The 25882-nt window shown below is 42.0% G+C and overlaps 1 protein-coding gene across 1 annotated transcript; it reads left to right on the top strand.

The window, feature by feature from the left end:
• Positions 1–134: 134 nt before the first annotated feature.
• LOC108578773 lies at positions 135–12709 on the top strand (the record flags this gene model as incomplete). Its single annotated transcript, XM_017942163.1, has 3 exons — positions 135–269; positions 11517–11685; positions 12618–12709. Coding segments are annotated over 3 exons (396 nt in total), but the record flags the coding sequence as incomplete, so codon positions are not given.
• Between the last annotated feature and the right edge of the window lie 13173 nt (positions 12710–25882).

Here is a 25882-nt window from a genome sequence, read left to right as displayed (position 1 = left end):
CGGTATTGTTACTGTCGTTAACTGGAAATATTGAACGATTTCGATTTGTGTAATATTTGGAATACTGAATTCCGAGTGAAATTGTTAAGTCAACGTTGAAAAATCGGTAATAACGAATTGTTTTATCGTTTCGTTTTTCAGAGCCACAAACCGAAATTCTGGGTGCACCAGATCTATACATCAATCGAGGCAGCACGATCAATCTGACGTGCGTAGTTCTCCTAAGTCCAGAGCCACCAGCCTACATATATTGGAATCATAACGACGTCGTAAGTATTCTTCTCGTTCGTGAGAAAAATTTCAAAAAATAAGCGTGTCTGTTAACGTAAAAATCGAAATTGTGTAAAAAAGGAATTGTAATTTATAAACGAGACAGCTTGCAACGGTGTCAGCTTTGCACCAGGATAATTGATAACGATGATAGTTCTCGAGAGAGCCTGATATCTCGAATCTTACGTCGTGCGCGTCGAGTGAATTCCCAGTTTTCGCTTCAACGAAGTTACTTCGAAATTTTCAACGTTATCTCTCTCAGTCGGAGTTACTTCGTTTTTACATGATTTCTTCTCGTTCCGTTAATCCACTTCTATTGACTCAGCTGGATACTCCGAATGTACACAAAAAATTATGGATGGGAGCTTGAAAAGTTTTTCCACGGAAGTTAGTCAATTTGTAATTCCGCAATTTACTCCGAGTGTAAACTTCGTGTGAGATTAAAAATTTTTAACGATGGTATTGTACCAGTTTGCACAGTATCAGAGAATTTTTAGGTAATTTTGGAAGCGTCAGGGATCGAGTAGTAAAAATTTGAACGACACTCTAATTTTAATAATTATTCACGAACAATTACCACGAATCGTGTCAAGTGGCTATAAACAGCGATCACGATTAAAGTTTCATTTAGCCACGCTTTTAGTATAGTTTAGGTGGCTCTTTCTTCCTCATCCAACTATTCTCAGCTCAAGTGTACGCAGCGGTTGTGAAAGAACGATCTACAAAGCACTCTTGGTACACTGTTGAACAGTCTGGCGAACGAAACTGCGATAAATTTTGATAACAGTGACGTTGGTAACTGCTAATTTGACAGAGAAAGCACGACTGATAATGGCGCACGGGAAACACCATTAGGCGCATTAAGGCTGACCAACAGCCTTGGGATCCCCTAGTGGCGAACAGGTCCAGCGAGCCTCAAGATGAATTCTATGCCTTGTGATTAACGCGTGCACTGTAATAGCGAGACAACGGGGACCGAAGTAATTTGCAAAACGAGAGTGAAACTCGAGGCTAATTTTAACGAGTCGCGCTCGTTAGAAATTTACAGAAATTTCTCCAAATAGTCTCTCTTTTAACGAGTTCTTGATCCAGCAAATTGTTCAGAATTGGAAAAATATCAGAAATAGAGTGTTTTTATTTCATTCGATGTTTAATTGTATCTCAGAACTTGCAGAATTTAAATTTAAGAACTGTGTGTATATTTTATAAAGTGAAACTAATACTAGTTTTGAGAAAATAGTTAAAAACTGAAGGAGAACGTGGAAGAAGTTAAGATAAGAGGGTGGAACAGGGTCTTCTGCGTAAACGGTGACACAAGTGGAATTTTGTAATTAAATCTAGATAAGCTGGGCAATTAAGGAATAGTGCTAAGATTGTGGAGTTTCCGCATACCAGCATGAACTGGCCGTATTGTGAAGAATGGCTTTGGCTAATCTCCTTTGAATCTGTCTCAGACTCTGTGTATTACGGCTGCAAATGGTATCCCTAATTCTGGACGTCTATCATGAAACCTAGCAATCCACCTGTGCTACCTTAAAGTATCTCAAAAACTTGAGAACCTACCAACTAACTGTCTCGATGAAAAATTGCAAATTCTACAGAGGTGACTGCAGAATAATTAAAGATAAACTGATAATAATTCAAATTATTGTGGAATATTTTTACGTGATTTTTTCTCTTTCTATTGACTCAACTGAATACCCAGAATCCACACAAAAAAATTATAAATGGAAGCTTGAAAAGTTTTACCGCTGAAGTTAGTCAATTTGTAATTCTACAATTTTCTCCAAGTGCAAACTTTGTACGAGATGAACAAAAGAGTTCGAGTTCAAATTAGACTATGTACCTACATTAAGATACAAAATTTCAAAGTGCAATATTTTGATATTTTTCTCAAATACACACACTTGCGCTTGCAAATTTAAATCTCGAAAGCTGATCATTACCCAGTTCGTCAAAATCACCCCCTTGCCTCCTCTTCCGTTTTCAATACCCGCGCTCCCTCGATGGAAAGTCCATAAATCCCATGTGTCCGTAACAAGACGAGAAAAACCAAAGCGGCGCCCGTCAAAGTCAAGATTTCTCTCGGATGCAATGCTTCACCAGACGACAGAATAAGGGAGGAGGTCGTGGAGCGGTAGCACGATGAGAAGAAGGAGGGGAGTAGTTTCGCGGGCAAAACGCGTCGGTAGGAAAGTTTCGTAGCTCGTGCTCCGCTCGGGAGAAGGTGCAAACCGATAAGGAAAGGGAGCTCGAATCGTCCCGAGGGTGAACTGCACGCGAAATTGCAATCCTTCGATGATAAGGTCGATGGATCGATCGATCCGCGCCGCGCCGCGAAACATTTTCCAGCCACAAGGAATCCTCCTAGCTCGCCGGGGTTTCCCCTTACGCTCCAATAAACCTCATCCCTTTGATTTCGATTGAATTTCGAGACAGCCTCTCTCTCTCTCTGTTCCACCCGTGTGCCAGCCAGGAAACGGGTGTTTTGTCCGGGTTGTCGCGTGTACTACCTGCAGATTTGTCCTCTCGAGGTTCCAGTGTCCATCCCCCCTCTCTGCGCTCTCGCGAGCACTTGTTTCGTGGGTGTATGTGTATGTCTGCACATCTGTATTTGTACGTGTGCGTTTGTAAATAGAGAAGACCGTACACTGGTCGCAATTAAATTGACTTAACAATTTGTCGGTTGCCTTTTCACTCGACTTCGTCGAGAGCAGACGTGTCTCGTGTATCTTTCAAGCACCGGTCTAACGTCTGTTTTCCCTCGTGACTACTGAGCGATCGGTACCCCCGCCTTCTGTTACTGAGCAGTTCCCTCGTGTCTCTTTCTTTCTTTTTCTTCTCTTTCTCTACCTTTTTTCTCCGCTTTTTGCAACCGCTATGTGTTCATTAGCGAATGCCGGCTGTTTGTTCGGGTTGATTAGAAGGGATGATCGAGAAGTGATTATCGATCCCGCAGGTCGTAAATGCGGAAAATTAGGAACAGATCGCTCGGTTGGTACACGCAAGATATAACGGTGGAAAATCACAATCGGATGAACTAATGATGAAATTTAATTGAGCTGTTGGTAAATCGTTATATTCAGGTTTGTGTATTGTGTGCTCGTTCTATGTATTTTGGACATATCAGCGTGGAGAATAGGAGGAAGGATTGAAGGGGAATACTGTTATAAAGCTTCGTTTCGTATCCTATCTCCGTGTTTACGAGGAAATTGCGGTAGTAACCGAGAGCACAAATTGCCTTGTTTGCGAAACGGCGCTCCTCTCTACTTTATTGAGAAGTTTACTCGGTGTAGTCGATAAAAAAAAAAAGAATATCGGAAAAGATCGTATTGATTAGAGAGAGGACCGGAGGTCGAATGTTTCTCCTCTTTAAATTTTCCTGTGTTTGTACATATTCTGCATGGGTACGGAACGATGTTTGCCGATTTGTCTGGTTACATTTCATTAGGTGACTTTCTGGGTCAACTTTCATACGAATCTCGGCCAGTGTGTCACCGAAAGAGGGCGACTCGACTTTCAAACAGCTTGAAATCCTTATCCTAGTCCCTTTTCACCGGTGATTCTTTCGCTTCAAAAGGAGCAAAAAGAGAAAAAAATAGAAGAAAACGAAAAATAAAAAACTTGAATTTTTCAACTTTTTCCAGCCCAGTTTTTCACGCTAAGCGAACGTTCGTCGCGACGAACGGATCGACGAGCGAATTTAAGAGCAGAGAATTTATACGAACTTTCAATACCTTCGATGTACAAATTGATTCGATCGCTTGAAATCGGTTTACCTGAATGAAATCCTATTAAGGAATTGTTAAACGAGACACAATATCGCGTCTTATTTATACGGCGATCGTGGACGATTGCCAGAAGGGCAGGGCAAAGACGTTGCCAAATCGGTTTCCACGGTATTACGAGGACAGAAATAAAGGCGAATTCTCTGGATTTGTAACTCTCATTTGTTCACAATAACGTGAACAGTAAGCTGATCTCGATCGATACGATTTGACCCTTTGTGTACGTCATTTTTCATCGATCGTTCCGTCGTAACTCTTCCTTTCTCCACAGCTACACACGATCGTCCCGACAAATTGTCCAAATTTTCAAGAGACTTCTTATAAAAAAGAAAAAGAAACAAACAAACGGAAAGATCAGCGAGAACGATAAAATAATGTAAGATTAGAGCGCTAAAACGTGTCGGAGAAATGCAATTACAAGCAGGACCATTCTAACAAACGCCAAACGATTACGTCGATTGCACGTACAAACGGTCCGCGGGGTAATACAAACTTTCTCTGCCGTCGTAATCGATTTTTGTTAATCGTTTAAGTTTCATTACTCCCTCCCCTCTGCCCCTGCTGCGACCAACTTTCGCGAGAGTTCGCGAACCGACGGAATAGAAAGTTCCCGACTACTCTCTTCGATTTCGAGGAGGCTGTAACTTTTATCAGCGTATTTTACCCGAAACTTTTCGTATCCTCTTAACGCTCACCTTATTTGCATTCGATAACATATCCTTGCTTGTTTTAAAATTACGCCCTCGACATAAATATTCATAAGCATTTGCATAATTGAGCCGGAAATTTCGTCGAGAACGAAACTTCGCTCTTTCTTTTTCTCCCCTTTTTGCACACACTGTAAACGCATCTTTCTCGGAGGAATTTGGCGAAAGTTGCGCGACGGAACAGTTGACAAGCGGTAGCGCGGGCACGCTCTTTTCTTTCGAATACATACCTATTTTCTTCTTTATTTTCCACCGACACTTACGTGCATGATGAAACAAAAGAGAACGAAGAAAGAAGGGGGGGGAAGAGGGGGTGGAACGAGAAAACGAAACACTAGAGGAGAGAAAAATGTTTGCCCTGTGACAGAGCACTTTGAAAGCAACGTTATTTGCACCTCACACGCACCAACACAAATGAAAATGTTCCTCTTGGTGTCTCGCGCGGTGGTCGCCACGACAGCCCGCTTTATTTACAACTGTTTACCTGTCGGATACAATTTCATGCTTGGATGTCTGCAAAAAAGCTCCGGGACCGGTCCTCGAGCATGAAGGCGGGTCGAAAGCTCGTGTTACGTTCATGCGTGACTCGGCGCGAAAGCGCGCCATTTCCCTTGGCATCGGCCGCCGGTAAATAAAGGTGGACACATTTTCGTCGCCTTTGTCCCCGTGACGATGGAACTTGGACCTTTTTCTCGCGGGGGAGAAAAAAGAAACTCACCCGCGATATTCTCCACCCGCGTAAAATACCGCGGAAACGACCAAGCGAAGGGGAAGTTTGAACGGCCCCGAGCGAAACGCTGCCATGAAACACAGAAATTAGCTGTTTAACGCCGAGCGTATTCAGGAAACGCTGCAAAACGCGGCTGAATTTTCTAAATAAACTGGGGGTGTGTGAATTCTTGTTACACTAAAGAAAAAAGGTGATTTCTTTTATAGAAAATTGTTTTAATAATTTTTTCTTGGATTAAAGCACTTCCTTAACCATTTCGTGACCCATTCGAATTATTTTTTTAAGAAATTTATCTATGTATCGATCATCGCGTCTATAATGAATGCTAAATCACTACCTTAACCCTTTCGCGACCAAATGATTTTTTAAAGAAATTTATTTATCTATCGATCATCGCTTCTATAATCAACTTTGTTCGAGTACTCAAATGGAATGTATGCTTCCCATGGATCACTAAAGTATTAAAAAAAAATATAACTCCACAAATAAATATGGGACGGTCTAGCGCAGCGGTAGCTAGACAAAGGCTGCCGGAAGACGACGGCTGTGCGTGTGAGAGCGGTGTGTCGGCGAGGCGCGAGACGAGCGAAAAAGTCAGTCGTTAAGTGGCCACCAAGTCGTTTGCACCTGTAATTTTGTTCTTTTTCTATTTTATTTATTAAACTTTACAACGTTGACCCGTTGTTGCTCCTGTGAGAAAATCCGTCCCGGAGACGGTGAAGCGAGCACCTTGAAGCCAGGCCCAGCGCGCTCAGTGGGGTCGACTCGCCCCTTTGGGTTTTTCCCTGGGCCTGTTCGCGTAGGGGTGGACATGGATCTCTTCACGAGACCATTGAACGCATACTTTTGCGAACGACGCTCAGACAACGCAGAAATAGTCTTCGTGTAAAATACACTGTTGCGAGAACGTAGAAACGTTTAATTAATTTTACGCCCACCCTACTCCGAGTTGGAGTACTTTCTGACACTCCCTTCTCCCTGTTCACATCCTACATAAAAATCGAAAAATATTCAAGTTCGATTTATTCAATAACTGAGTCTTGCACGAGGAAATATCGTTCCTCACTTTCAACCTACTCACGCACGAGGGACACCCTTTTCAGTTGTACACGCTGTTTGCACACCCTCTATACGAAAGGGGAAAAAATGGTAATCGTGCCAGTGAAACAGTGTAGCGAAGAACGTGCGTTGTTTAAGGCGACGTTTCGTTTAAAACGTTTAGCTAGTGAAAAACTCGAGACACGAGGCAGCGTGACGTTTATGTATCTACTTTCGTAAACATTCTTTTCATAAGGCCGCGCGCAACATGCCATTATACGAGCTGTATCCCCCAATAGCTTCTTATTAAAGCACCGCCTAGCGATCCTTCACTTGCTTATACATACACACACCTCGGCGTTGGTTAGCGCGGGAAAATTTAAATTCGAAATCTTTAGATCTTAAATTCGAATCAATTTGAATTAATTCGATTTTAATAACGCAGTTGCATCGGTGATTTCGTATTCAGGCAATTTGAATTTTAATACGGCCGCCTGTGCGTCTGGTAGAAAGTGTGAAATAAAATAGCTAAGGACGAAGATTATTTCGAGAGGTAGCAGGTAACAAGGCGGAGCAATTTGCATTTTATTCCATTAAAGGAAAGGGGAGGGAGGCATTGTCTCATGAACGCGGAACGTTGGACGTATTCTTACGTCGACGAGGTTCCTCCTCGTGCTGATGTTGTTTCCAACGATATTGCCGAGGTGGAACAAGGCAGCCTGCCAGGATACGGTTCGCGTAATAAGAACTTTGTACGCCGATAACAACATTGCCGACAGCCACGGGTTCTCCGTTGAACAATGTATTTTTTCGTTCGACGCGAACCATCTCGAACGTAGGTTAGGTATACACGTTCAGCGGTCTGGCGAGAAATCGCGAAATAAAAAGCAATCTCCGCTCGACCCCGGACAAATGAGGAAACAATTGGACGATAGAACGAGAATATCTCTAAGCTCGAATTGGAAAATATGTTTCGTGGGAAATGAAACTGGTATGGGGGAGAGAACGTCTTGTTTTCGCCGTTTGTACGTTCACGAACGGTGGTTCGTAAGACTTTCTGCTAAATTTAAGAGTCGTTCTTTCGCGATACGTGATTCCTTTTGTTTGCTGTAGCTTGGCGGAAGTTGGGATCGTTACGAGAGTATATTTGCTATTTTACGTTACTTTTGCACGAGGTTCGTTCATGAGAAATCGTGAGTATAGATGTTCGAATGCTGTGTAAATTATGAACACTATTATATGTAGAAACTGTGGATAGTTTCACGCAAGGCGGATGCTGGGTCAAATTTGACCCAATACTAAAATCTTCTTCGTACGCAAACGAAACCACATTTTTTAACTAAAATTATGCAAATATATTATGATTAAAGGAACAAATATGATATAAGGAGAGGAGAATCGTGATTCTGATTTAAATGCCGGTGTAAACAAGAGATATTTAACAGCTGGGTCAGTTACGACCCGACGTCCGTCGTGCAAACGTTAATAAGTGCAAATTCATCCCTATATTTCCAACCCAAATCGCAACAATAGTCCCGAGAAACACGATTAAACTACAGAATAAGAAAATGAACATCTAAAAGCGTAGCAATAAATACAAAAACAAGAAGTTCCCTATTGCGATCGTCTAATTGCGTGTTAAAACATCGTTCGGCCGTAGGTCGCTATCCGGAGGAATAACTTTAATTTCGCACCCAGTGTCAATCACGATAAATTGAACCCGAAGTAGCACGGTCTCGAACGCTCTAAAGCGATTTCGCGTAATAAAGAGAACCGTTCGAGTGATCCTGAAGGATTCAATCAAAGCTGAAAGGCTATCGATTTAAATGAAGTAGATAAATTAAGATCGGATTGTGGGACGGGGGAAAAGGGAGAAAAAGACGGACTTTGGAAGAGGTGAGAAGAGGCGACATAAGTTGACGGAAAAATGTAGAGAGAGAGAAAGAAGGAGAGACAGAGAGGGAAGACAAGGGAGTCGTTATCAGAGCGCGGGAGAAGACTGATAAGACAAAAGTAGTAACGTGCTGGGTGGAAACCATTCCAATGGACCATTGAGTCCAAGATGTTCCATCGAGTCGTCGTCCGGATTCCCGTTGGACGCCGATTTCTCCTATGAACGCGTAATGAGGCTGACGAGACTACCATCTCGCTACCTACAATTTCCATTCTCTCTATTTCTCGGGGTCATGCGAACTCTCGCTCGACACGCGCTTAAAACTTCGCCAAATTACGAACTCCGCGATGCAGCGAAATTATCTAGTTCGTTGAGTTGCACCCAGCCCTCCCACCCCCGGTTTCGCCGACATCGAATAAAGATCTCCAGAAATCTGGCCATCCGCGATCCCGGGAACGGTAAAATTCGGGATTTCCACGTTCGTCGACATGTCGTTTCGCCTCTGACACAGCTCTCTTCCTCGTGTTTTTCCCGTTGCCTCTATTTCATTCTTCGGATACACGACTTCCCCGATACCGCGCTGCCTTCTCGATTCTTCTCGTTGTCCTGTTCCTCGCAAAACCGAATTCGAAATTTTCGAAATGTCATTTCACGGCAAACGGGATTTTTCGCGATGTTAGAAAAGTGAACGTTGTTCGGATGCTTGTGCTGTTTCGCGTGTTCTTTTTGGACATTTTTTCACGCTTCCCTTCGAGGAAAGGAATTTCGAAAATGTGGGGAAATTGTTGGAAATTTCGTGCATTTTCCGAGCTTTTCGTTTTACATATTAATATAATACAATCGTAAACATACTGGCAAATTCAATTTCAACCGTACTAAATCTATTCTGCCCGGAAACAATATTGGAAATGAACAAAAGAAAAATTCATATGAAATACATTCTCTTCGGCGAATTTTCATTTACAGATGCGTCTATCTGTAGGAACGGAAAAATTGTCGCATGTTGAAAAATGAATGATTCGATAAAACGTGGAAAATATAACTCGTTAAACATCACGATCGTGAGGCAATCGCGGCGCGTGTATGAAAATAGTTGGCGAATTGTAACTGGGAAGAACTTTCACATGACACAACACCGACGTGAATCAAAATTCCAGTTCTTCTTCTATTCTTCTTTTTCCTTTTTTTTTTTCGGCGGTACAAAAGTTGGCGCGCTTTTGTGAGCCGGCGAACACGAACAGAAAGGGGTGAAACGTGTGCGCGTCGTCGTTATTAGCCCGTCATACACGGAACTCGGATTAACCGTGTACTTTCCAGTGAAAGTTTCGCATATTATTCTGCGTTATATCGCGGACCAGATAACAGAACGGAAGGAAGAGGGCTGCGGCTTATCGAGCTTGCTGGTTACAACTTTCACGTGCGATTAATCATACTTTGAACCGTCCAGGTGAGCCGTGTTCCTGAACCGTTAAACGGGCAAAATGAATTCTCGCCCAGTTTTATTATTTATTCCTTACTTTTTCGCTTAAAATTTTTCCTTATTTACACCTGTACAACGAAACGTCCGAACTTTCTCCATTTATCACGTTTGAAAATTACGAGTTCCTTAAATTGAACGTATCTTAAAGACGGTAATACGGATTCTTTTAATATTCAACGTGAATCCTGTTTTTTCTACACGTGATCGTTGTGTATCAGCGTGAAAAACTTCGGTGTAACACGCTTGAAGAGGTTTCTTTAGCGTTTATTTGCGAGAAATTGCAAGACGATAGCTGCAGCCGCGAGGGGAAGAGGCAATTGAAGGGTGGGAGTTTGAAGAAATTTCGCGAAAGGGTGTCCTCCCTTAAGACGTTCTTAAGATGGCACGTAAGAGCAGCACACCGAAGGCTCGAGCTGTAGATCATTTATTTAGAAATCCGTCTCGGCTGTGACGACACCGGGCTTCGGGCTTGCAGCTCCCTCACGAGCGAACGTCGACCCTCGCGACCCCTGTTAAAGAGACACTCGCGAGGAACGTCAAGTGGAACAGGCGCAGGATAAACAGAACCGTTTACAGGGGCCGACACTGTGTACAGTGGCACGTTCGGACGTTGCCTCCGTGTTACCCTTTCTGAATCTATGTGCACAGATGCTCGAGAAAGAGGGCGTAGAAATCTAAGCGAAATCGTGACGGCCAGGTCGAATTTGCTCGAAAGGAAATAAGTGTACGCTGACTTGGAAGATCTCGTAACTCGAAGGTGCAATGTTGATGTACCGCAAAAAATCGTGGACATTTCGAACGATTTGTGAATCTCAGGGTAGGATAAGATGAATCTTTGTAACGAGGGAACCAATTTTCATGAAATTTTAGTATGCGACAGATCTCGAAAAAATATTTGACACGTATTTTTTTTTTATTGGCAATCGTTCAGATTTAAAGGGTGAAAATTGCTCTCGAAGTTAGGGGTAGTAAACGTACTTGGTCCCATGTCTCGAAACCTGTTAGAGACATAGAGATGATACAAATTGACAAAATTTGTATTTGACTGCGTAAAACAATTTGAAAAAATTCCACTTGTTTAAATAATATACTAAAAATTAGAAATTCTTTGTTAATTTCTCTTGCAAAATATTTATCAATTTTCCCCGCAAATTTCCATATATAAACCACATACCTAAACCCAAAATACGAATAAATCAGAATTTTTATTTTTCGTAAAACATTATTGAAAAATGATCTCACACTTGTACAAAAAGACGAAGTAATATAAAAAGCCAACAAACATCGAGAACCTTTCAAATAAAAACAGCCATTACGTCCTCTCGATTAGCGACTTCCGGTAGCGCAAAGAGATAAATCACCGAAAGGAAAGTATGAGAATTTTTCCCCGTTACCCTCGCTGAACGATGACAGATATCGCAATATAGTCGCAAAGACTTATCTCCCTCGACCTGGTAGCAACCTACTCCTAACTTCCAGCCGTCGAATAAAAGGAAGGATGTTGCCGCGAAACTCGTCCCAAGACTCGTCCACCCTCTCGACTCGCGATACCGACTCGATTCTTCGTGTTGCTCCACTGAACGCGTCCCTTTTCCGATCTCTGTTGCAGATAATCAGCTACGACCCGACCAGAGGTGGCGTGTCCGTGGTCACGGAAAAAGGCGACACCACCACGAGCTTCCTGTTGGTGCAGGGAGCGAAACCGTCGGACTCCGGCCGGTACACTTGTAACCCGAGTAACGCTCAACCAAAATCGATCACCGTTCATGTACTCAATGGTGAGTGATTTCGACTTAATTGCACCGCCGCCATTCCTCACCTCTCACATTTTCACCTGGCTCGTTATCTCAGGACCGTAAACGACGTTTTTTACCTTAGGGATCGTTACCGGTGTTCCGAAAAGCGGAGGGAAATTAATAAACGCGAACCGTTTCCTTCATAGGAGAGCGGAAAATCTTTCCTTTTTTCTCATCGGTCGTTTAATAACGGGAGTACGAGAAGACGAGCCTGAATATTAATTTTAAATTGATGAACGTCAAACAAAGGAAAGGAAGACTGGCGGCGAGGAAGTGGGAAGGGGTTGAATGAGGGAACGGAAGCGTTGGCTTCGACACACGCGTTTAATTAATGAATCCCCTTCATTGCGCCGGTTAACAGAATTCTCTGTGTAAAGCACCGACATACACATATATATATATATACACTTTCGAAACAGACATTTGCACACACTTTGACGTATTCATACGTAACGTGTAATTGAAACGACCGAATTGTATAGACGTATAGACACGAGTGTGTGTGTGTGTGTATACATATAGAAGCGTATCTGAAGTACCGACACGGGTGGTTCCACAGTCTCACAGTCACAAAGCTAGTTTGCCATCGTAATTAGTTCTTGTGGCGGGGGAGAAATGAAAGTGAGCCGGAGATAACCCCGATCTTACATCTTTGTGACTCTCAAATGAAGAGATTCTTGGGGTATTCTCATTTGTATAGCTTGCACTGTATATTATTCTCGTTTAGCGCAGTTATCTCGTTCCTTTTTTTCTTCTTACGTTTCCGGTTAGATCTCGCCAGGCAGCCTTAGGCTAAGGGCTCTACCACCCTTTACACAACTTCTCGCTGTTTTCCCTATGTATACCGTAAATAGAGCGGTATTATTTTCACAGGCTGGCCCTTCAGAAAATTTAAGTGTTGTACCCTGTTTCAGGAGAGTATCCCGCGGCAATGCAGCACGGCGGTCAAGCCAAGCAACCGAGGCTCTACTCTCTACTTCTCTGTCTGTGTCTGCTGCTCTACTAACCGTTTCGTCCCGGAACCACTACTTCTCCTCATCCTTCGCGTGGACGACGGTGAATAGAGACGGAAGACTTCCGCCGTGAGGGACGAGCGCACTCGCTCGCTAGCTCGCTCTCTCTCTCTCTCTCTCTCGCTCTCGAGAAAAAAAAAGAAAAGAAAGTACACGCGTTCTTCGTGCAAAACGCCGGAAATCGCGTACGGTGGTGGTGGTGAAGACCGGTGACCACGACAAGAGCACGGCGGTAAAATATTCGAATCAGACGAAACGAAACGCGAACGGACGATAACGACGAGAAGAAAAAAAGTGTAACGATTATTCGCGTTGATATACCTACATACACACATACGCAGTTCGACAAACGACGAGATCTCGTGGAGGGAGAGAAAAAAAAAAGAGAAAAAGTCGAACACAGTGGTGCGGGAATTTACGCGACAGCCTCGTGAAAACGCCAAGGAGATGCCTCGAAGCGTATGCAAAAGGTGGTAAAAGGAACCGCGGGAACGTGTTAAACCACGATGCAACAAAGTGATTGATCGTTATCGCGGATCTCTCTCTGCACACACACATACGTACGTACGCTCGCGATTCACACTGGAACGCAATGGGAATGAACGCGGTATCGTGGTCGGCGGCTCCGTTGGAACGATTAAGCCCGAAGCAGCCGGAAATTGAGATGGCGAGAGAGACGGTGAACGAACGAAATGAAACGAAGCAACGTGAGAGGGGAGGGTGGAACAGAGGAGAAGAAGAACGGAACAAGCATCGGGACAAAGGCGAGGATCAGAGTACAAAGGATCACCTTTCCTCCGCAATTATTCAACCACGCTACTGGGCGGGAATGTGTACGAACCGGAGGACAGAGGAGGTTGTACCGATGAGGGGGAACCGGAACAGAGAGAGGGCGAATAACCGGAATACCGATCGACAGCCGGATCCGTTTTCCATATAGCTGGGTGCCGTTCCATCCATACGTCATCACGTCGAAGAGGGTGATTCGTTGCCGTGCAACCGTAATTTTGATCGTATCGCTAGCGACCTGTACCACCGGTCGTGTCAACAGGGGCTCGCGAGAATCGTCCCCGCTCTGTGTGTAAAGACCAATATAGCCGAGGAAACGACGTGTAACGTGTTCGATCTAGAGAGAATTCGCGACCATTCCACTTCCGGAACTCCTTGGATCCTCTCGCTTTAATACATCGTTGGATATTTATGTTTGTGATACGATGCGCCTCTCGACGAAGACGATGTGCTCGTGATCTCTCGCTCGAGGGAAGAATGAGAAGATCTCTGGATAAGAAATCGGTTTCTTAGAACTTGTTCTTCTTTTTTTTAAGGAATTTTAGCTGTTCTGATTTTCTTCGTTGCACGAATTGCATACATTGTTCGATTTTTTTTCGTTTACTTTTTGGCTCGGTTGCTTTCAACGTTAAGTGGTTGTACGTTATGGGAAAATAGCGTGTAATGGATTAACGTCTGATCGTGAAACAATGTTACAGATTAAGCGTGACAAATTTTACAGGCGGACGCGCCCCACGCTGGGCGAAACTCGAGCGCGCGACCGAGCAATTAATTCACCGCTATCACGACTCGATCATAATGCGTTTATTTATTTCGGCGATGCATCGCACGGATAAAGTTACGCCGTATGGCTAACCAACGTCTCGTGCGGGTATCGATTAAACGCGGGCACACAAGACGGGATTAAACGCCTGTTGAAAACGCGTATCGGCGAGCGGGATCTTTCGAGACGAAGGATTCTGGAGATATGCTGCAATGTGGAGTATGTTGTTCTGTTTTGCGACACGAAACGTGGCCGCTCGCGCTCCCAAATTGAACAGAGATGAGACAGGCTTCGATAGATCACGATGAAAAGAAAAATTGATTTTCTAATGTGATTTATTTTTTTTTATTTTTTAGATCGATATCGAGATGTAAGAAACAATGTGATTGTTTTTATAATTGTGTAACGCGTGTTTAAATATCTTCAAACGAGATGCCAGTGCAAGGTGTAGCTGTTTGAACAGGTGATCTTAAAGGTGGGTGCTTCGTTGCGTAAAATCGTCGAGCTCGCCAGATTTTCTAAAAGTCGCGAAATTAAATGGAAATCTTCCGCGAAACGTTGTCATTTACATCGTAATAATTTAACCAGAAGCGAAATTGAGATATTCCGGAGGATATCGAATATAATGCGGAATATTCATGAAATTTTAACGAGAGTACGGAATCCTATTTGCCCGGCGGATGTAAAACAGATCAATATCGCGTCAACTCTACTTTTTCCCCCCTGTTTTTTCTTTAATAGTCAGCGTGAACAATGGTTTCCAAACAATTTATTTCAGAACTCGATAGCAATATACATGCATATCTACTTCCGGAGAATGTGAACGAAAAGAAAGAAAAAAATCTGCGCGATTTTAGATGATCGAAAGGAGCGAACGAAACGAGGAGAGAGAAACGCGAAAGCTCGAAGGATGGAGAGGTCGAAGGAAAAACGGAGGAAGAGACGGGAGAGCTGACTGGATGGAAGGGACGTGACGCGTTAAAAAGCTACGATGAACGTATTTGTCTAATCGATTGGCGGTGCGCGAACGAGCAGGATGCACGCGGTCGAATTAACTTTCGTAATTTGCTCTTTTCACGAGCCGGCTATTCATCATCTCCGAGTAAAAATTCAACTTCGAAATGGAATTCGGTATAATGGCGTCCGTCATAATTCACGTCATTCATCGTTGCTCCCTGCAACGCTGCTCCTCGTGGCAAATAAAAATTTATTTAAATCCATTCGCCGGAATGCTTCTGTGAGGAACGTCATCAAACAACTATTGAAACATCAAAGCTAACAAGTGAATTTCTTTTTTCCTTTTTTTTTTTTCCACCTTTTCAAATTCAACTAATATCGAGACGTCGAGCTACTTTTATAGAGATCAGCTTGAAAAATCGTTTCGAAAAATGATCGAAACGCGATCCTGTTCGGTTGGTAAAGTAGGGACAACGATCGAACGGGGCAAAAGAGTCGATGATGCTCTCGATACAAATACGAAAACTGTACGGCGGATGATTTTACGGGAACACTTGATTTCAATTCCGATCTTTACACGTTACTCGTTGATATTCAACGATTCTGATGAATTCAATCCCTTTTTACTGCCGACAACGAGATCGATATTCCAAGGAAATACGATTCTCTCTCTCTTTATCGTTGTAATCATAAATGGTCGATGGAAGACTGCAATTGCCTATCCCCACATATCAATCGCGTGAGCGACACTAAAGATTGATAAATTGAATTTTCCTCCATGTTTGAATCGATCATTTTCAACCACTCCGTTTGCTCTTTGTTCGACCGACGTGTGTAGGTGCAACATCGAAGTCTGACTGAATCATAGAACAATCGTCAATTGCGTATACGCAACAATCACGTACGAAATCCGAGCCCATCGATAAAGAAAATTCTCGAACGCTTTTACATTTATACCTGTCGCGCCCGTTTTATATTGACCTTTTCTCGGTAGGAAATCTTTTCTCCCCCGCGACGCGACCGACGGAGAAGATCCGCCAAAGAGATGCAAAATAAATTGGGAAACCTTAGCGCACTCAAGAAAACGACTCCGCGAAGATCGTTTGTAACCGGAGAATAATAAATTCGAATGCTAATAACTCCTCGAACGAATGCATTAAATTTAACGACAATTTACTGGAAGATGCTGGAAGAAACAATCGGCTCTTTCTGGCATCTGAAGCTGATACAAAGCGGGAGAAACTCGGATCGGTTTTTGTACCGAAGCTCGTAACCATTCGAGACTCAAATTATCGATTCTTTTACTGCCCTTTATATAGTTATTGTATTATGATTGTTATACACTATTTACTGTGTTCCGATGAACTTAAGAGTTTGACAATCCATATACTGATTTATAATATATACATGTATTAATATAAAAATGATAATTCGTAAACGTGCGATTTTCTACAGTGGTGAATATCAACGCACGTTGAATCCAGTTTTAAAATGGAAAATTTCAAAACTTCCACCCACTTGTGGCGATTGCATCTCGGTGCATTGCAGTGAAATCGTAGCGATTAATCAAACTTTCAGAACCAAAGCGGAAAAGCATTGAAAAAAGAACAGGGGAAATAATGAATAACGAATGAACGGGAACCGAGGCGAACGCTTATAATCCGAGCCGCAGAAAAGCGGAAGTCGCGTAATATCTACCGGTAGGCAAACGTGATTAAAAAACTTTCTCCGACCATAATGCAATGGCCAGATTGCACGTAAGGACGTTTTTCCCTCCTGGCCGTACAAATAATCGCGTCTAGGGTGACGTCCACGAGCATCGCGAGGAACCTCCGCAGAAATAATGATCGTCGCTTCCGGTACACTTTTCGGTGCGTTTTCTACTTCCTCTTCTCTCTCTCTCTCTCCCTCTCTCTCTTTCATGTTGTACGTCATTGCATAATGATCGTCGCTTCCGGTACACTTTTCGGTGCGTTTTCTACTTCCTCTTCTCTCTCTCTCTCCCTCTCTCTCTTTCATGTTGTACGTCATTGCGGTGGATTTTCTTCTTCGCTTCCCTGAAAATCGGGCGATTTTCAGCCGCGAAAGGCGAGGAAGGAACGTGAAAAGCGAGGGAGAGACAAGAGGGGAAGAAAGGAGAGAGAGAAGAAAAAAAAATAAAAGAGGGAGAGGAAAAAGGGGAAAAACAGAGGAAACAAGGGCAAAAGACGGTGGCGACGGCTGCAACAACGCCGCTGCTCTGCCGCCATTTATCAAGCTAAACGCGAGGTGCACCGCATAATGTTCACGCCGAGGTTCTCCACCCTCAGCCCTCGAGCGGCGAGGCGCTTGCATTGCACACAGCGTCCGTGCATCGCCGCAGAAATTTCGCGTGCGAGCGTGTCTCGCCAGAAACGCGCGCATGGATCACGGGACGATCAAACGTTAACCGATCGGAATCGCTCCTCTCTGACCGTTACCCTTTACCCTTCGCGGTCGCTCGTCCACTGTCACGTTAACGTGACAGGTTTACCGCTTCGATATATCTGACAGGGATGTAGTTGAACTTTGGATTAACTGATCGACTCACTGGTGAGAGTGTTATCTTTCTTTCTCGTTTTTCTAGAGTAAAATTGCCAGTGATGCTTTAGCGTTTGGATCATATGAGTATAACGAGGGAAAGTATTGAAAAATGGTTCTGTATTTTATCTGTAACGCTATGTGACTTGAAAGTTATGTATTCATTTATCTGCAGCTTTGACTGAAAGTATTTGGTGTATTTGTTACTGCAACTTACTGTGAAAATTATATCGTTGAAGCCTTCCTATTGTTTGCTATCTTTTGTCGGCTAGTTCTTTAGTTTTGCTGCTATATATTTTGAGAGTTAGAAAGTCGTTCTTGAAATATGGCAGAAAAGAATGAACTGAGTGACCATCGACGCAAATTAATTCTTTTTTTTTAAATAATGTTAGAAAATGTTGGTATTGTGCAGTTCAACCAAAATATTGACAAAATTAATGAAAAATAATCGTTTGATTTCTTTCTGATACAAACACACTATGGAATATTCGCTTTTTTTGAAAAGTTACTTTCATTTTTGACCCAGGCCGGTAGTTCTAGAGTTAAAAATGTTAAATCGCAATCAACCGTAATATTTCTTCTCAGAAACGAAGAAAAATTGAATTATAGAGGGTGAAACCAATGAGTTATAGATCGAAAGGAGGATTAATTAGAAATCGGTGAAATCAGAAGAGAGCTACTTAGCGACGATATTTCGGAATGAATTTCTAGTTCGTCAGATTTCGAATTAATATTTCGTTACACGGTGAAGTTTATAAAGTTATGAAACGTTAAACGAACATAAATTACTACTGCTATTCGATTTTAGTTCGATGCGAGTGTGCTAGATTTTTGGATAAACTCGTTTAGTTTTCGGTACCTGTTAACCGCGTTTAGAGATAATATACGAGTATGGAAATTTATGTCCTTCGAAAATTACATCTTCGTTACCACCGATGGTTAAAAATACGTCGCGATAAAGTACAACGTGGTGCAATACAAAAGCTCCTGGCATTATAAAATATTACGTTACGATAAGCCGCCATTATTCTCGTTTCATCGCTTTGGATGCGAGTTTACATCAACTTGGCATAAATTAATGAACCGCGATCATTTATTATCTCACGATATTTTGCTCTAAAGGTAAACAAAAGAAAGAAGTGATTGAAATTCTTCTCTGTTGTAATTATCGAAATAAAGTTCGAACATAAAAATCCTTGAAAATTCGCGAAATTTGCATAAACAAAAAATTACAACAAATTCTTAAAATTTATATTCTTTTCATAATTCTTAAATTTCCTATTCTCGATTCTAATTCTTAATTTTTGAAATTCCTATTCTCAATTCTAATTCGTCATTCGTAAAATTCCTCTTCTCAGTTCTAATTCTTAATTTTTGAAATTCCTATTCTCAATTTTTGAAATTCCTATTCTTAATTCTACGTAATTTTTAAATTCAACGATAGAAGATTCTTCCATTTCGTCTCGACACGCAGTAAACCGCATTTAAAGAAAGCCAGTAAATCAAACAGCACCGAAGAAAAAAAGAAAAAAAAAAATGATCCGTGACATGCAACGCGAATTTATCGACGTTTCCACCTGACTTCCTTTTTTTTTTAACAAGCACCACGAATAGTTTCCATGAATACTAAACGGAACAATACCTGCCGCGGACAACCCTGTATCCTTTCACGGTTGCAGAACTCGTTTTAATTGAGAACTATATTCATTTTACCAAAGTTACAATGAAAATATTTGCTCTTTGGTGTTAAACTTCCTAACGAACACGTCGTTATTTAACCCTGCGTGGAAACTATGTATATATACATCTGTCCTCGAGTAAACGAAGAGAGATACACAGCGTATAATACATCTGTACGAAGAAAGAGAGACCAAGGTAAAAAGGAAGATCGGGAAGAGACCATGAAAAGACGTCGTCGTCGTCTGTGTCGAAAGGAAGATAACTCAGAGGTTTCTTCATTTAACGACGGTCAATTCGCCTCGGTTCACGAGCGCGTCGTCGTCGCAATAAAAATTCATAGGATCTTTTTTTTTCCCCCCCACTTGAATTATGAATACCGGACGGTTTTAATCATTTCTCTGGCAAACAGAGGCGTGCCACAATTATATAAACTCTCGTGTATCATACAAACGCGTCTAAACTTTGTTCACCGTGTAATTTCCAAGCTGGAACAAGGAAGGAGAGAACGACCGTGGCGTCCGACGGTAACAGCCCGATGGTAGATTATATTGAAAACGTTCGCGGCTCTCCGGGATTGTTATTCCCATGGTTGGTAGAGCCTGGCGACACTAAAAATAACGTTTATTTCTGTCGGCGATAAATAGCGAAGAAAAAGACCGGAGTGAACACTGTGGAAAGGGGCGCGAAGGGAGAGAAAAAAGGAAAATAATACGAAAAGGACAAGTTTGCCTGAACAAACAAAGATAATACAGAGGCAGTAGGTCTGACGTTATTGATCGTTTCTCGTTAACGCGACCGTGTACTTATTTTCGTAAACGGCCGGCTAGAATCTTTTATATCGGACAAGAGGAGGTGGAGAATGACGTGTGCACGATTGCACACGAGCGTGAAGTGAGAATCTCTGGGAAAATAGACGGTGGAAAGTAGCGCCTCCTCGATCGACGGTGGAGAGAATTTTTTGACAGTGATTCATGCCGCGTGTAACCTATTTCGATTGAATTCAATATATCGACGATATTCTTCTTTCGTTTCACTCTTATTTTATTCCTCCTATCTTTCCACCGGTTTCATTCTCTATTTTCTCTTTTTTTTTCTTCCCTCTCTCTCTCTCTCTCTCTTTGAAACGGAAGTTAAAGCAAAGAGTGAGCGACCCAGATTAAAAGTGAGCTCGAAACGAAGAAGATTCGAAAATGTGTTTTACATCGTACAAAAGGAGCATAGGTAAAAGGTGTGGGGGCGAGAGGGGAGAAACAGGTAGGAAAATGAGAAGACGTGTCTCTCCGTGGAGAGAAAGATAACACTCGTCCTCTGCTTAACGACCATTCCCTGCATAACGCTCGCCGCGTCATTTATTTCCCAAGGAACGAAGATACACCACGATGGAGAAATATGTATACGTATATATTCGCCCTTTGTTACAACCGGGAAAATAATTATAAATAATCTTGGCGAACCAACGGGAACGTGGCTGCCCGGTCTCGCTATTATGCTACTGCCGTGAGCGAGTGGGATAACGAACACCAGACGGATTTAATGATCGTTTTTCTGTACGTGCACCTTTCTGACGATTGGTTACGACGGAAAATTAACGATTATTTCTAATTAAAATTCGCTGTTTTTTTTTTAATTTCTGTATCAAAAATAATAATCGATTCCGTGATAAACGATGAACAACAGTATGTTATAATCGCCAGGTGAACATTACGTTGTTACACCTGTTACAGAAAATTAACGATTATATCTAATTAAAATTCGTTGCTTTCTTTAAAACTTGTATGAAAAATAATAATCGATTCCGTGATAAACGACGAACAATATCCTAACAATACGTTGTAATCGCCAGATATTAACATTACCTTGTTACACCTGTTACAAGCGTAAACTAATCATCGCAGAGTTTAATCTTATTACGTGAATTTGCATAAAAAGCGATACAGGCGGCGTGACACTTCAGAGACCGATAGTACATTTAAACGCAACCAGTGGATGTGTGCAGTTTCATTGTGCATTAATTGGCGATTAATTTCAAAATTGCAATTTCGAACACGTAATTCGATCTACTTTATTATAGTATATGATAGAACGTGTATGGCATAGAATCCATCGATTACTGTCGCACGTGGAGAGATACCTTGGTCTGTCGATCAAACACACGTACGACATTCAATTATATTTTCGATAAAATATATGTTTCCAAATGAATAGCTGTCGAGCATTGCTGATAAATAATAGTTTACGATTTAAAAAACGGTTTAAACAACGGGTATTAGTCCGGTGATGACGCATTCGATACGAAAATTTCGCATAACGTACGCGAACGGCAATTTAGGCTTCATATTTTCGGTGCACGCGTTCACCTGAAACGAATGGCTATTTATGAACGGGCAAAATTTCAATTTACAAACGACGATAATCAGATTGAAAAACGAATTGAACACAATTTGCGTCGGTATGCGTCGCTTTACGCACGATGAATTTTCTTTCTCGACGTTCATGGGAAAAGTTCAAGTTCCACTGCGCGTATTAACAACAACAACAACAAACAGGAAACCATGAAATATGATGATTTAACGCGGTAAAAAAATGTGAAAAATTTCATTTTTCAGAAATTCCCAACTTTTTCAGAATAAATGAACCGTTTAATGGTAATTAATCACGAGATTTTTCGTTTACGTACCAACACTTTTTTTTTTTTGCAAAAATGTGCTTGCAAAAAGCTCGCTGTGTTTATCGACATATTTATTCAAGCAATGTTTTATTCACTGGGATATTTTTTAATGAACCAGAAGTAGGTTAAACCCGGCGGTACCAGTATGAGAAAGTTTTTAATTCAATAAACAAATCAATTATCAAATAAAACAACGCCCGGGATATTATATCCACGAACATACTGAACGAACATTAATTCATTTGCAACTGTGCGTAACAAGGTGAAATTCACACTCGATTCCTGAGAAAACTTTCAACGTCTGACTATAATCGAGCATCACTACTTACTCGTCGATCTCCCATCGCGAAAGTTCTAATAGAACGAAGAAAACGAAAATCCTTGCAACACACTTCGTGTCCCGAATGGAATGAAAAATATTTTAAACTCGGAGAGATAAAAGTATCCAAATTAAATAAATATTCAGCTCACTTTTCGTACAAAGAAAAGGAGAAAACGCGAAAACAGTTGCGCCTGTGGAAGGAGAAAAAAAAAAAATAGAGAAATAACGAATCGTATTTAGCTGAGAAACGCATTTATCATCCTTGCAATTCCGACTATAGAGGCAGGATGTATTTTTCGTGTATATTTCGGTTTGCAATTTCAATAGAGGTAAATCAGGGAGTAGCGGTGTGCCAAATGTTTCGTTGCAGCCCGGATTAGTATTCACCGCGACACGCGAGGCGGCCAGGACAAACCTGCATGCCGTTTTATAAAGTCGCGGGGTATCGTGCATCGAATGAGAAACAACCGGAAGATTCGTCAAACATCAGGACCGGTGTGTCCGAAGCAATTAGTCGATTTTATCGGGAATCGAGAAAATGCGTACCGTTTTTCGAGCGCGTGTTGTCGCGTGAATATCGTCGCATTGAAACACGTCCAATCAGTCACTCCCACTTTTAACCATGCCCACTCAAATCTCGCATCTACGGGGAAATCGTTGTTTAAACATTTTTGTACGAAAGCACACGTGTATCTGTTGAATGTACGTAAATCAATCGAGCGAGCACAAACGCAGAAACGTCTGAGATGAAAGACGAGAACGGCGTTTCCGGCGTTCTGAACAACCCGGTCGGCACTGTGTGTGTGTATACGAACTGAAAAACAATTTATCGTCGTCGAATCGTATGTTCCGGTGAAATGAAAAGAAGAAGAAGAAACAGAAATATCGCGAGATCATGTTCGAATCGATAGAAGAATATCTGCGTGTATATGTGAAACGATCACGGCGGGCCGTATAAAACTCTTCCTAATTTCACCAAAAGAAAAAATCGTCGCGGAGGACAGTATCGCTGTATTTACCGAAGTGTCGTTTAACCCTTTCGCGTAGAAAATTCACGGAGAGATATATACGATAAGAGAAAAACGAAGAAATGAAAAAAAAAAAACAAAAAAAAAGAAGAGAAGACAGCGGTAATAAATTTTTGATAAATTCGTCTGAACGTTATTTCGCGAGGAGTGTTCTATACTTAAATAGTTAACGATAAGAGCGCGTTTTATATATATATAAGTTCGATTGATTGAATAGTTCGATCCGTGAAAGGGGTGAAACGTTTTAATCTTCCACCGCGCTTTTCTCACTTCAGCCGGGTTCGTTATCGAACGAGCTTCGATGAAACTAACGTCTAACGACGATGATTTAACGATCAGTGTACCTTCCTCAGATGTAAATATGTATGAAAACAAATATCGTTTAGTTGTTTAGTTGGCTTGGACAATATCTAACGACGACGACATACTGCATGGCCGTTAACCACTAACGATTCGTTTTGTATGATACGCTGTATATGTATATTTTGACCAACCGACGACAATTATTATTGTAATCGTTGAACGAGGGAAGAAACCAACGGAAGATAAGGGAATTTTGGTATGAACGTTAAGAGAAAAAAAAGGAAAAAGGAAAAAAAAAAAAGAAACGACAGCGACTGCAGCTATTAACGTCGAAGAAAAAAGATACATAAATGGTAACGTCGTCTCACAATATAATCACGATACCATGTAACATAAGAGCTCTGGTAGTTTGATAAATCGAGTGTAAAAGGTTACATCTACACATTATATCGATATGCGTAAAACTATACACCCGTAATTAACTGTAACACAACATTACTGTCGTTGTAACGTTATCGCCTAGTCAGTGTAAAGAAACTAAAAAAAAAAAAAAAAATGAAAAAACGAAACCAAAGGATGGAAGGAATGAGTAAAGAAAAAAAAGAGAATGACAATGAAAAAGAGAGAGAGACATTATTAATTGCAACCCTAACGCGTCTCATGCTCGACGAATGAACAAAAGAGAACTGTGAATATTACGTACACATTTACCTGTATACCGATCGTTTCGTCTCGCGTGTGATTGCCAGTGTACGTGCGTGCGTGTGTGTATATCATCGTGAAAAAATTTCTCTGGTGTGAAGAGGAAAAGGGAGGAGCGAGAAGCGTGTGTCTGTGACGGTGGCTTTCGTAAATCCTTCGCAAAACTGTACGCTACAACGGGGAGAGAGACATGGCCAACTGTTATTCGTGGGAGTAGGGGGGGTTTACGCCGAAAATATTCGAAAGTCGCGGTCGTAACGGGGCGGCGTCGTATGAATAAAAACGTAGCACTCTCGCGGTGTTTCATTTGTCACGCTGGCTGGATGCGGAAGGAAAATGTTTACGGCCCTCTTACCAGCCAGTTTGCGCTACTTTCGTCCAACGCTTTCCGTATACATTATTTTCTTGCGTCGATGCAGCTGAATTTACGTATGCAATAGAAACAGACGTACAGTCGGCGGAAGAAATATGTAGCGAGAGGTCGTAAGATCGGTTCGGGCAAGTCGAAGCTTACGTCTTCTCGAGCACATTGACGAGAGAAATCTAAGAAGATAAAAGCTCGAGAAGTCAAAGCTCTCGTAAAGTACGCCTTGGCTTTGAACTGAAAATTTCATATAACGTTTCTTTCACCGACTATACGTATTCGCGTTTACAAGAAGCGAGACAAAGTAATTGGTAAACATTTAAACAAACACGAAATTGAAATTGGAAGATCGGAACAGATGGAGATATTCGAAGAGAGAGAGAGATAAAGTAGAAGAAATCTGTTCGAACTGGAAATTTAAAGCTCGACTTGAACGGTACAGGTTTAAAATGTAGCAATGGCCATTGGACTGCAGACAACGTTCGTGCCTCTCCGTGACAAACATAGGGAAGAAAGCGTGTGCTTGGAGCGAGAACGGGCGCGTGTAAATAGTCGTTAGAGTGGACGTTTAACGCGTTGAAACGACAAGAAGGGTGGAGGAGAGAGATAAAAACGAGCCGAGGAAGCAGCGACGAGAGAGAGTCTGGCAAATTGAATCCGTGCGGAGTGGGCGCGCGCGATCGGGTTGGGGAAAAAGTTTCGCCGGTTTCGTGGGAATAATGGGGATCGTAGCATGATGAAACGAGAATTAAGCCGCGAAGTTTCCCTACCGTGGATCCGCGACGCTTCTTCCCGCAGCTCGAATAGACTTCTAATTGTGAATATGTAAGTAAAATAGAGAGAGGACGAGCGGTGCGCGTAAACGTGAAGTTTATTCGGGGTTGGATTGAGAAGCTTGATTGGAAAGATTGTTGAGAGGTAAGAAGAAGCTGGTGAAAAGAGACGGGCTTAATTCGTTCAATGGTGTGCCGTTCGTTTTATGGATCTCTCGGTGATAAAGAGAGAGAGAGAGAGAAACAGGCGGAAAGAGG

The sequence above is a fragment of the Habropoda laboriosa genome, unplaced genomic scaffold (genome assembly GCF_001263275.1).
Source record: "Habropoda laboriosa isolate 0110345459 unplaced genomic scaffold, ASM126327v1 scaffold28, whole genome shotgun sequence".
Taxonomy (NCBI): Eukaryota; Metazoa; Arthropoda; class Insecta; order Hymenoptera; family Apidae; genus Habropoda; species Habropoda laboriosa.
This window is presented reverse-complemented; position numbering and strand designations above follow the sequence as displayed.